This window comes from Azolla caroliniana, unplaced genomic scaffold (genome assembly GCF_043228905.1).
Source record: "Azolla caroliniana isolate FFs.n. ecotype wild unplaced genomic scaffold, voAzoCaro1.0.p SCAF_12, whole genome shotgun sequence".
In the NCBI taxonomy this organism is placed as follows: Eukaryota; Viridiplantae; Streptophyta; class Polypodiopsida; order Salviniales; family Salviniaceae; genus Azolla; species Azolla caroliniana.
The window spans coordinates 17,437,090-17,450,240 of NW_028230447.1; the positions used below are offsets into that span (position 1 = coordinate 17,437,090).

Below are 13,151 nucleotides of genomic sequence, written 5' to 3' on the forward strand. Positions count from 1 at the left end.
AACTACTAAAAGTTTTACAACTAAACATAGATAGTCCAAATTAGTGACCTCATTAATGAGGATTACAATGGAAGTTATCAAGGAATAGAAAAGATTAACAATGAACCAACAAAAAAATGATTAGTGCCATTAAATGTAATTTACAAAAAATTAAGGAAACAGAGAAAAAACTTGTCTCCTTCTGAGGATAGCTCACAACCCAAAGAGATTACGAAATGTCCAAAGAAACCTGGAATGCTCTTTGACATTTGGCACGGAGGGCGTGAAGACTCTTACATATGAGAGATTCTTAGATGGTGTGAAGAAGACTCTTACATATGAGAGATTCTCAGTCCTAAAACTGGAGGTCACAAGAGACTCAATGCACATATGACATAAGGCACTTGAGCATATGAAAGTGGCACCATGTAACATCTTAGTAACCTTAGTATAATTTATCTTAAGTTTATTGCTCTCCATGTTGGTTAATCTCCATTAGCTATGTGTAGTCTTATCCTCATCATTATGTGTTTCATCGCAATGCAAAACTCAAACGCAAATGCAAATCAAATGGAGAATATCTCCACTAATTCCATCAAAAGGAAACAACATGCTCACAAAAGCAATCTGGCAAGGCTAAACCCCTTGCCATGATGAAAGAATCTCTATGGATCTTCCACATTATATTCTCTAAAGTTGATGTATTCAATCCACTCAACATGGCAATAGCATACTCTTTCTTGTTAAGTACAAGTGTGTTCCATTTCTTTTCCAACACCCTCATTGGCATGACCATCTTCTCCATGTTGCCAAAATAAGTGGCAACATAATAATCACTATTCACCGAGATATAATAATCTAAGGCTGCCTTACTATTGCTACCTAACTTCCTCACGACATTGTCGCCAAGCAGGAAAGACTTGTTATAAATGTTACTGAACACATTTGTGAAACCTTCAGCTTCAAGTAAACCATCACCAGTTGCAAGGTAAATAGGCATATTTCTTGGAAAATTCAAAGCCTGAAGGATAAAAGCCACATCACTAGGGGTCAGGAGGCATTTGCCTCTCTTTCTCCAAGAGAGCTCTATATCACCTATAAAAGCAGGTCTGCCACCTCGAACAGCCTCTACAGCCATTGCTGAGCCTTGTGATAACATGGGGTACTGGCATTGGCTATATGCAATCATATCAGGCTCAAACCGAAGATGTAAAGACATAAATGGTTGTGGAATCTTCGACATTATCTCCTTCGCTTGATCCTCAAGGTTTTGTCGTAGCTTAATGGCATGATAGCAAGCTTGACACCTTGCAGCTTTTGCATAAAATTGATACCTACATCAAACGAAAAGGAAACACCATCTTCAGTGGATTCAACGCGTGGTTTTCTAATTGTGGAGCAATAATATACCAAGATCTGGAAAAACATATTCACTTTCATGAACCAATTCCCTTTTCTTACATGTATGTGGTACTAACAGAATCCATCAATGAGTAAAATAGCTATTAGGAAGCTAACAGAATCCACGGTGTATCCAAGACTTAAAGAGGCAGATATACATATGCACTACTGACGATCTTTCTAGATTGAAAATAAAAATTGTGTAATACAGTAATTCTCCCTCGTATTGAATCAATGGTTTGAATAGCACAATTTGAAGTTAGATTGGTAGATCCTTGATTCATTGAAAACATTGTTTGTCACTAATGGTTTTCCGTAATGAGTGTCACAGATTTTGGTAGCCTGGCTGCCAATAGCTCAAGATTCTACAAGATAATTGCTACTATACCCAACTGTTACTACCACAATAAGGGTAGCCAGTACCCGATTGTTGATTAAGCTCATGACATACTCTACATCGATCACACACAATTTAGCACCATACACTAAATCACACTGTACAAGTAGAATGAACAATAGGCAATATTGCCCGAGGGTATGTAGTGGAAAAACCACCACTATTGACAAGGAAACGAGAAGAATGCTGTCACCGAGCTCTACACTGGTATTATGCCTTGCATACTATGTAATTAGAGCACACACAAGAGATAGCAAGGAGATGAGGAAACAGAGACAATATATAAAATAGTGATTGAATTATATTCACATTCTCTCTTTCCTATAAAGGCGTTTACACATAGTTTATATATAGATTACAAAAGGAGAAGAACAATACAGTAGCGTGTTTTACTTCTCATCTCACCTAATTACTTCTTAGTCATTGGGACTCCTAAATGGGTTCCCTTTCCAACCTTGGGCTATTCTGAATTAAGTTACTTTAATATCCATGTGCTTATGTACAAGAATGTCCTTGGCCTGACAGACAATTTGCCACCAATTAACCAAGACTATGGCATGCCCATGGAACAGCATTTTACATGTAAAAACCCTAGTAAAATGGGCAACTCACAGTTTGGTGGTGACATACATCAGCGCCTCCAGGTTGGCGTTTCTCAGGGAGAGTTCAGTGACTGGGATGCTTCTGCCAGCTTGGTATAGTCAAACTGCCACTATTACAGACCAATTCTATAGCTAATTTTAATGTAGAATAGGCAGGAAACCGTTATTCTAGGAACTGGGACAAACCCATATGGACCTATGACATGTGGAAGCACGTAGTGGTCTGGGAACCTGTAACACTTAGGTGTTCATATATATAAAGGAGACTAGCTAGACCCTTCATTACAACATCTTGAGATGCTGTTGGGACTATTGGTGAGGCTATGCTCTCTTCTTTGGATCTGTTATTCCACATCCAAGGTCAGTGTGGATAAGCACCCTTAATCTATTATTCTCCTTGATCTCTTGTTCTTTTCCTTATCATTACTATAATTCTTAATAGCTACTGTGCAACCAAGCATTCCTCTAGAGTGGCAATCATTAGCATTCCACTTTGCCTTCTTGCCACCATGCTTCCATGTCCACCCTCAGAATGTTCAGATCCACAGCTTCAGGTGCTCAGGAAGACTATATGGCTACAACAGCCACAGACATCTGGCTGGCAGCCTGGAGGCAGAAATCACGGGTGTGCTCCTACACTCAATCCAGATGATTTTGGATCAGACGGCAGGTGATGAAGCAAATCCACTTTGCAGCTGGCTGTGAGGTGCTAGCCACGCAACTGTTCCTCAGCTGCTGCCATGCAGTTAGCAGACCACATGACCATAGCATGCAGTGTTCATGCCATCACTTTAACAGCCTGGGCACTAGGGCAGCCCAGGTGCTCCTGAGGCACAGTTGGCTAGTAGGTCGAATGTTGTGTCAGTTGAAAACTTTAATTGATGTAGCTACATATCAAATACATAAAAAAAATTGTTATGAATTAATACCTCAGAAAAAGACAAGTTGCCTACACAAAATTACGGTTACAAAACACTTGGAAGTTGCTTATGCTTTGGTGACACTCATGTTTCTGTGAAATAGGATTAGAAACACTCAAATGGAGCCTCAAAATCAGCAAATTAGGACTGTAAATAACCCCACGTTAACATTTTGTTGCTATATTCTCATCCACCCAAGTTAGAGCTAATTGTTCATGCATGGGAATTTCTACCTATGGATAAAGCAATGAATGAAATCCTTCGAGTGAAGACTTCTAATGCATGAAGTGAAGTTGCCAGTTACTAAAATATATTAAATGCATATCACACATAGTGACAAGTAATAGCACTTTTTGTACTCTATTAAAAAATATTATTACATTGTAGACTGTAGATTGTGGTAGTTTTTGACATATCACATATCATATATGTATCAATTATATATCATATATGTAGATAGATAGATATAGTGTTATACGTATACAAATTTTTGACAATTTAATATATTATTTACCTATGATTTTGACAAATCTTACAAAAAAAATAAGTAAAATTTCCAAAAACTTGCATGATGGACATCACCGGTCTGTAATTCACGGGCAGGTGATGTGGATACACGTAAATCCACTAGTGGATTTGTCACTACACTGGTCAGTGGTGCATCATGGTGTTCGAATTTTCATAGAAGATTGTTGCATTATCTACGACCAAGGGTGAATATATTTCAGTGGTGGCTTCCAAAGAAGCCATATGGTTGGCATCATGCATGACACAGCAATGAGCTTGGTCTACCTGAGAGGACACCAGTCCTACAATATGATAGCTTTAGTTCCATATGCTTCACTATAAATGCCATGGTTTATGCATGCACTAAGAACATTGATGTGCAGTATCACTTCATCAAGGAGGTGATAGAGGATGAACCCATCTTATAACATAAAACCAGCACTACACAGAATCCTGTAGAAGCTCTCTCTAAGTGCCCCTCAAAGCCCCAACATCAACATTGTCTTCAGCAAGTAGGAGTAACATAGCTTAACACAGCCTCTTTGCATTTTAAGTGGGAGGTTGTTGGGTATAAAGGTTCAAGAATTCTCCACTTATAAAGATGCTTTCATACTAGCTCTCTTCAGAGCTTCTTTAACATATTTGGGTCACTTGGCCAGTGTAAAGTGACTCAACTGCCCTAAAATCACATTCTATTAAGCCAATATCCTTTTGCCCCTACAATGTTTTCTCAACATCTTAGCCATTTTCTCTCTCCTGTCATTCCTACTCTAAGTTCACTAATGCACACGGGTGGTACCAAAACATATGTTTTGGCCTGCAACTGTGACAGTGCATTGCATCTGTTTTCGGACCAATGCTTCCACAGTGTGGTCATCCAATGTGGGACATGTAAAGTAAGCATGTGATTCATTTACATGAGAAGGGGCACTTTTGGAAATAGAAAGAACCAACCTGGTAAAGGAGCATCTTGGAAAAGACATCGGTCTCCTTTTTATCTACCACTCTTAAAGATAGGATAATGATGGAGTTTAAGACCCATCTATTGGACGTTTAGAAGTAAAGAGGAAAAGGCATCCAATGTACCCTTTTCTGTTCTCTCACCAATTGTATAAAAAAACCCTTCTTCATGAACAAGTCGTGGTTGTTAGGAATGCAACCTAAGTTAGTTACTAGTTTAGATCTTGAGAGGTAGTCATTGAGTGTCATTCCCTAATCATTTGGAGTCATTTTCTACTCTCCTCGATTGAAATTTTCTTTTTGATTAAGAGATTTGATAATAGAGTGCTGTTATATGCACTACCACTGTGTCTCTCTTACTTAACTAAGCGTATATTAGTTACTCCTTTCTTAAGTAGTGATTGAGTGTATGGTTTTTAGTCAGGCTGTGATAGCCTTGTATTGTTTATTACCCTACCACCAACTATTCAAATGGCTCTTTAAGTGATTATTGAGTTCATATGTGTTGTTGAGTCACCTTCAACACCCCCTAATCAAGAAGTGTCAGATCCTATACTACACGAGTATGAGTGCAGCAAGTAATTGACAAAGTTACAAACATTGGGAGCTGATCATCTCCCGATTAATCAAATCACTTCCAGCATATAATCAGTGGCAGGGAGGGAACCATGAACGTCAGGGAAACACACCACAACCCACAGTTCAACAAACGGTTTTCCCCAATGAAATGAGGAGGTAACTCCAGATACAATGCTACACAACCAAATTTGGCAGCAAACATCTTTAGAAAATACATGCAAACTGGAATTTGCTATTTCTCTTACTTGCATTCATCTAGTCAGAAGTTAATTCTCAGGTTTCATTACATCAGCTGTATTCTTATTCAAAGAAAACGCACTAGGGCCATAGAAAGAGAGAGAGAGAGAGAGAGAGAAAGAAAGATATATTAACGTCTTTTAAGAGGCCAAAATGGCCTATAAGACCAAATAAGAGATTACATCTTAAGTGTTGTCTCACCATAGAGAGAGAGAGAGAGAGAGAGAGAGAGAGTTAATTAAAACAGCAATCCCAAAGCTAGATACCTGTCAGACCGTTGACTTGCTGCTGGTCTAAGTATCACCACCTTATTTCTTGTAAGCACAGGTAGGACTTCTTCAACATAATCAAAAGGGGCTTTCCTTTTAGGGCAGGTCAGGAGAATAGGTTGCACATGCTGAAAGTCTTCTGGTAGCTCTTTAACTACATGGACATATCCCTTGGTTTGGTTAATGAAGAAGTCCACATCAAAAATATCTGCAAAACCACTTCAATATACAGCACATCCAACATAAGCCAATTTCATATGCATTAGGTTCCAAATACTTAAATACACACAAATTAAGACACAGACTTGACAGTTCTACTATGAGGACTATTAACACACACACACAATACACATCATCATGCGTGCCATATCATTGATACCACTAGCTTATCCATGAATTGTTTTGTTTTCCTTCTAAATACCATATTTCCTATACAAACAAATAGCCTCGTGAATGCTTTGTACCTTGTGTCATTCCAATATAAGGCAGCATCAAATTGAGGGATCAATAAAGTTGCATTTAATAGCCTCGCAATTCCCACGCCATCACAAAGCTGCACATATAGATCATTTCATATGCCAAATCCGATAAACAGGTGTGCAAAAAAAACAAAACTTACATCTCGACGCATTTGATTCAGACCTCCAGTGCATTCCACTTTAATGTAACCAGTTGATTCCCTTGGTAATTCTGCAATAATTTTTCCACAACCAAAATCTCTCAATCTCTATCTCTCTTTTTCTGTGAAAGATGCTGTAGTATATTATGTACAGTATGAGAAATTCGCAAAAGTGCAGAGCAGCAAGTACAAAGACGAAAAAGAAAAAACCCAGAAATAATAAAATACCAGTAGGGGATGACAAATTATGCACTGAAGAGAAAACTACATTAATCAAACGACTTTCTTCTTCAAGTACGCCAAGTGCAAAATTTATGTGGGTCTCACAACCGAAGAGGCAAAGCTATTGGCATAGGACCACAATAACGATAATGACTATAGGCAGAAAATGTCATCGATTGAGCGTATAAGGTTCTTCCACCACGAGTATTTGGATGTCAAACAAAAGTTTGGTGTGAAGCTACATCCTGACCGACGACGTCAATGCTTGCATGAAGTCGGCATTGTGGTAGATGATAATGTTAAGTCCGATGGTCTTCGAAAATATGAGTCTTGGTTTTAACTGGCCTTTAGAGATGGAGAAGTATGGGACCTACAAGATCAAATCTTCTCAATGTGGGAGAATAAGGAGGTCAAGGTGTCGAATCCGAATGTATAATGACCGTATTCACACTGTCCCTTTGGACAGCCCAAGTTTGGGCTATTTCTGTAAATAGCATAAAGGGTAGTTGCCCTAGGATAGTCACTATATAAAGTGACTTTGTAACCTTTAGTAAGAGGTTGGTTGTCATTTGTAACTGTTGCTATTAAGAAATAAAAACGTTTCTTTGTGCCTATCTGTGTGTGTGTGTGTGTGTGTATCTTGTTCATTCTCATACACAGGTCCTTCAACATCACAAATGTTGTTTGTTCTTCCGCACTAACGACCTTGTCCCCAACATTTGGTATTCGTGCATTGGAGGTTCTTCAATCCGCTGCCAGCCGTCATAGTACACCACACAACATTCTGTTTCTGTTTTTCTTGAAGAACAGAGAAGAGAGAAGACAAACAAGAAGTCTGCATCTCATTGTGTTAAATCACTAATTGGAGTAAGCTAGCCGGCTGTACTCTGTTCTTGTGATTGTAACCACTTGAGGTGAGCTCCTTGTGCAACACCCGACCCTATCGTGATTCATTTGGTTAAACAACATCCAAATAGGTCAGCGGACGCTATTCACCCGCGTGTTGTAACCACCCGCTGCAGATTGGTCTCCAGGCAACAAGCAAATTCGTGCTTCATTCGGGAGGATCAATTGGATCCACCCCTCTCATCACTGCAGTCATCCGAAGCAGAATCAGCCTAAACAATCGATTTCTTGTGATCAGTATTCGGCATACAATCGGAAGCTAACTGGAGTCACTCCAAGAAGGTTCAGCAAACAATTATCCGAAACCAAACTGACTCGGGTTCAAGATCATCAACTAAACACAATGGGCCAAGGGGGTTTTATATACAAGTCCTCAAGGAACTGCCACATTAAATGGTTCGTGGAATCTACTCGAGTACGATTCTGTCATAAGAATATCTTATATTCTTTGACCACATTTACACTTGACAACTAACTACATATCAGAATCTAGTTCTCCATGTAACTAGATAGTTCACACAAATTACAATAAAGTGTGCTTACACACTTTTTCACACATTGTGCTTTTCTTCAAAAGCACATGTTCACACAAGTTGAGCTTGATTCTCAACACCACCTTCATATACTCACTGGAAAGTGCTTAGCTGTGAGGCATTGTGCACATTCGTAAAGAAGTCCTGTAAATGTGTTCTCCTAGGATATGGTGACAAGGGTGAAATGGGATATAGATTGTAGGATCCCATGAAAAAGAAAATACTATGCAGCAATGATGTTATCTTCTAGGAAAATTGCATGCATAACACCTCATAAAGATTTAGGAGGTCATAGGGTTGTATTCCTGTCGGCTCCACCCCCCTCCCAAGGGGGTTTGAGCGTGAGAGGAGAGAGGGAGAAAGAAAGAAAGAACGATATATTAACGTCTTTTAAGAGGCCAAAATGGCCTATAAGACCGAATAAGAGATTACATCTTAAATGTTTTCTCGTCTTTGAGAACAAATCAAAATAAAGTAAATATTACACAGTAAATATAAAAGTAAATAAGATGAAAAGAAAAGAGACAAGAGAATCTGGGTTTTGGCACATGCGAGATTCTCAAGTTAGGTATATTGTAGCTTTTGTCTCCAAAAGATCTCTATCATAGGTCGATCCAAAATGGAAATGTCTCCGAAGCGAGGGAAGCACCTACGATGGCGGGAGATAATGGCTTTTATTTGTCGATGACAAGGGTGTCGAGGTCGTGGTCCATGGGGCCGGGGCCTACGTGCACGGCAAATTGCCATTGCCCAATCAATCGTAACCCCTTTGTTATATCCTGGTCTGGATCCCATTTCTGTATCCTGGGGTTGACTTCTAGCATTAGGAGTGATGGAGCTAAAGAAAGTTGTGATTGTTCTTTGTGGATGAGCTTGTGTGGCTGTATTCTTCAACAACTTTTCCCGATGTCTCTTGAGCTCGAGCAAGAAAAGTCCTAGGCATCTTTGGTCCTTATATTCCATTACCTTGCGTAGTGGGCCAAAGCCTTGTTTAAAGAGGCAATGGTATCTCCCTCTGATTTCATAAAAGACACTACAATGACAAACATAGTGTTCTTCAGATTCCACTCCTTGATGACACAATTGGCAAATTCGCTCTTCTAGAGGTAGTCGTGTATATCTGCCCACCTCAATCTGTAGCTGATGTGATGAGGTTCGCAGCTGCCCTATCACACTACGCAGCGCATAGGATAGATGTATGTCCATATAAGGTGGCCTTATGACAAATCCATCCTCCGATGTAAATACAAAATGAGAGGGAAGATGAAAATAAGAGAGAGACACACTGTTGAGGGGTAACTTCACTATTATTCCCTCTTTTCATGCCCCATGGGTAGGGTTTATATAGTACAAAATTTGACCGTTACGAGACAGTACAAAAAGCCAAATGGGGGTAGTTACACCTTCTTACCTCACTCTCTCACATTTGTATACACACTCATCCTCACTCACACATTGCACATTGCACCTTACACATTACACACCTTATACATTACACCTTAGCCCTCCCGTACACCTATACGGGTAACAATTCCGAAAAGAAATAACTTTTGGACAGCAAAGCGTGCCCACTGTACAGCAGCAAAAACCTGTTGTAAATGTATCTGCAAATGCAGAAATGATGCTGGAAATGATCAGACAGCCATTGCCCATAATGACGAGCCACCAAATGTGCAGGAACAGCCAGGACAGCAAACCGTTAATGCTGATTTGAAGGTTGAAATGCCATGACAGCAAGTTGAAAATGATAATTTGCAGATCATTGGGTCAGGAGACCATCTAGGGCTACAAGATAGCCTGACAGATTTGTTCCTGATCTGACTGATTATGTCATGGTGATAGACTGTGGTGAACCGTCTTGCTTCAAGGAAGCAATGGACAGACAGGATAGCAAGAATGGTATAAAGCAATGTTGTCAGAGATGGAATCTCTTGAGAAAAATGGCAATTGGGACTTGATGCATTTGCCTAAAGGCAGGAAACACTTGCATGCAAATGTGTTTACAATATGAATGTTACTTCTGGTTCCTCGTCAAAGTACAAAGCAAGATTGGTTGTGAAGGGATACAAGCAGGATAATATATAGATATAGATATAGATATGTGTGTGTAGCAGCCTGAACGGTTTGTGGCAAAAGGCAAAGAGAAGTTGTTCCATAAGCTCAATAGGAGTTTATATGGTTTGAAACAAGCACCAAGAGAATGGTATCATAAATTTGATGCATTTTTGCAGTCTCAAGGTTTTCACAGAAGTCAAGTAGATCACTGGTTTATATGGTTTGAAACAAGCACCAAGAGAATGGTATCATAAATTTGATGCATTTTTGCAGTCTCAAGGTTTTCACAGAAGTCAAGTAGATCACTGCTTGTACACTAAGAAGGCAGCAGATGGCAGCCTGATTATCTTGGTTTTGATCTTGGTCTTGTATGTTGATGACATGCTGATTGCGGGCAGGGATATTCATGCCTTGAATTCATTGAAGCAAAGTCTTCATCACATCTTTGATACGAAGGATCTTGTTGATGCAAATCACATTCTTGGCATGCAAATACTCAGAAATCAGTGGCAGGATTACTCTTTCTATCTCAACAGGAGTATGTAGTGTTTCAATATGGAGGGGGGAACAACTTGGGTTCCATTGCCTCCATTGCAAAACTCAGTGCAGAAGACAGCCCTACATCTCACGATGCCAAGGTTGAAATGGCCAAGATTCCATATGCTTCAATTATTAGTAGTTTGATGTATGCTATATGGTTGCTACACATCCTGTCATTGCTTTTGCAGTGGAAGTGGTTAGCAGGTACATAGCAAACCCTGGCAAAAAGCATTGGGAAGCAGTGAAAGGTATTATGTGATACCTCAAAAGGCACAAAGGATTTGTGCATCTATTATGGAAAGCAAACGGCATCTGTCATTGGTTTTATGGATGTAGACTATGCTGCTCATGCAGAATGCAGAAAGTCCATTTCTGGGTATGTGTTTAGCTTCAAGGATTTCATGTATGGTGAGATCTTGGCATTACAGAGTTACCTATTCTTCATTGTGATAGTTAAGAGTGCTATCATGATAGCACAGAGATGTACTTGACAGCCAGAGCATTGAGATGGTCAAAGTGAATACTGATGATAATCCTGCAGATCTTCTCAGGAAGAGTCTTCCAGCAAAGCGTTTTGCTTATTGCCAACAAATGGAGTTGGATAGATATATGTATTTCAGCAATGTACAAGCATAGCAGTTTGCTTATCTTTGGGTCTGAGTACTAACCTCCGACTACAATTTTTAACTAGTCTCTCAGAGAAGACAGACAAAAATTTATCCTACCTATGATCGCAATATCTGGGATCAAAAGGTTGTCTTATGATTTTTTGTTTAGTTAAACAGGTCAATTGTACCCTCAATCAAATTCAGCAAATGATGGCATAAGTCAGGATGATGAACCTCCAAAAGCTGGAGATAAGATATAATTAAACTATTACTGACCATAATTGCATTGTGCTATAGGATACATCAGTGATGATCACAATTAGATCATGAACTGGAGATCAAACTATCATGTTTAATTATGAAGACCGACAATGCTTTGGGACCATGAATCTTAAGAGGAACTCTACGCTATTAAGTTGAGCAACGTGATCAAAAGCTGACTTTCTTGTAAAATACCTGGTAGCTGATGGGCATCATGAATCCACCAAGGGCAAGCTTTCCATTTCACTTTGATGGTCTCACTCCACAGAGCTCCCTTCTTGTTACCTCCATCGGATATCCTGATGCATTATGGCAGACAAAAACCGGACATTTCAAAAAACAAACACCTTTCCTTGCTTCTCATATACCTTGAATGAATAAATAGAGATCTCACAGTGAAGAAAACATGAGATGTGTCATCGAAGATTTCCGAGGGTCTTGGAGCACAAGAAAGGCAGAGAAGAGCGCTATTACAGCAAGGGCAGAGGCTATGGCGGAAGGCCATCGCTTCTTCAGCATGGCTAGATGATCTAAGCTTCTTCTGCTCTGGAGAATTGATCCATCCATGCCATTGGGGTGTTGTCAATCAAGCAACAATTTGAGCTTGATGGGCGGTGATGCATCTGGGTTCAGGATCCGAAAACACTACCTCGGGTTCACTAATGGGTCACATAGGGGATGGATTGCATCCGCGGCTGCATCCAAGAGAGCTTCTGCAGATATTCCCCTCGTTAAGTAGGAGTGCCTTCCTTTGGTGGGCGAATTGGCGATCCCTTTAGTTTAATCCATGGCTGCTGCATCCATCAGAGCTTCTGCAGATGGTTCCCCTTGTTAAGTAGGAGTGCCTTTCTTTGGTGGGCGAATTGGCTATCCCTTTAGCTCAATCCATGGCTGCATCCAAGAGAGCTTCTGCAGATGATTCCCTTAGTTAAGTAGGAGTGCCTTCCTTTTGGTGGGCAAATTTGGCTATCCCTTCAGTTTAATCCATGGCTACATCCATCAGAGTTTCTGCAGATGGTTCCCCTTGTTAAGTAGGAGTGCCTTTTCCTTTGGTGGGCAAATTGTCTATCCCTTTCAAACTAAGCAATGGAATCTCGCCCATGCGGATCGATCTCTTCCCTCGCAACAATTGTCCGGTGTGGTGCCTTCTGAACTCCGCCTCGACCTCTCATGAAAGCCTTTTTTTAAGCTTGATTGAGAAGAAAGCCTTTTGGTGGGCAAATTGTCTATCCCTTTCAAACTAAGCAATGGAATCTCACACCTCGCCCCGATAGATCGATCAGTTCCCTCGGAACAATTGTCCAATTTGGTGCCTTTTGAACTCGGCCTCGGCCCCTCATGAAAGCCTTTTGAACCTCACAGTCGGAAAACGTAACCCGAAACTGAGCGTCTCGATGAGTATGTCCAAGAGTCAATCGTGGACACAAAAGAACAAGCCAGCTTTTTAAACGGATTGTTGGACGATGTCAAGATGAACTCCTTGCCTAATGGTCATGCATATCTATGTTGAATGCGTATTCTTTTGTAGGGAACATGTTTTGGTATGTGCATACTTA

The 13,151-nt window shown here is 40.1% G+C and overlaps 1 protein-coding gene across 2 annotated transcripts; it reads right to left on the reverse strand.

Moving 5' to 3' along the window:
* Positions 1-539: 539 nt before the first annotated feature.
* On the reverse strand, positions 540-12,535 carry LOC147857291 (O-fucosyltransferase family protein). 2 transcript variants are annotated; one of them, XM_087328838.1, is made up of 6 exons: positions 11,990-12,535; positions 11,791-11,894; positions 6,471-6,541; positions 6,316-6,404; positions 5,849-6,070; positions 540-1,313 (listed from the first exon to the last, which is right to left on the reverse strand). In XM_087328838.1, the coding sequence occupies exons 1-6, from the start codon at positions 12,160-12,162 to the stop codon at positions 575-577; spliced, it is 1,398 nt and encodes a 465-aa protein (XP_087184964.1). In that variant the 5' UTR covers positions 12,163-12,535; the 3' UTR covers positions 540-574. The 2 variants fall into 2 exon arrangements, with proteins under 2 accessions (XP_087184964.1, XP_087184965.1); XM_087328839.1 differs by having other exon boundaries at positions 6,494-6,541; positions 11,990-12,120.
* Between the last annotated feature and the right edge of the window lie 616 nt (positions 12,536-13,151).

Bases quoted from the DNA above. Each gene is read 5' to 3' on its own strand.
- LOC147857291 (XM_087328838.1), bottom strand. From the start codon at position 12,162: ATGGATGGATCAATTCTCCAGAGCAGAAGAAGCTTAGATCATCTAGCC. The intron at 6,405-6,470 runs GTAAGTTTTGTT...CTATATGTGCAG, and splicing joins TGAATCAAATGCGTCGAGAT to CTTTGTGATGGCGTGGGAAT. The intron at 6,071-6,315 runs GTACAAAGCATT...TGTATATTGAAG, and splicing joins TTATATTGGAATGACACAAG to TGGTTTTGCAGATATTTTTG.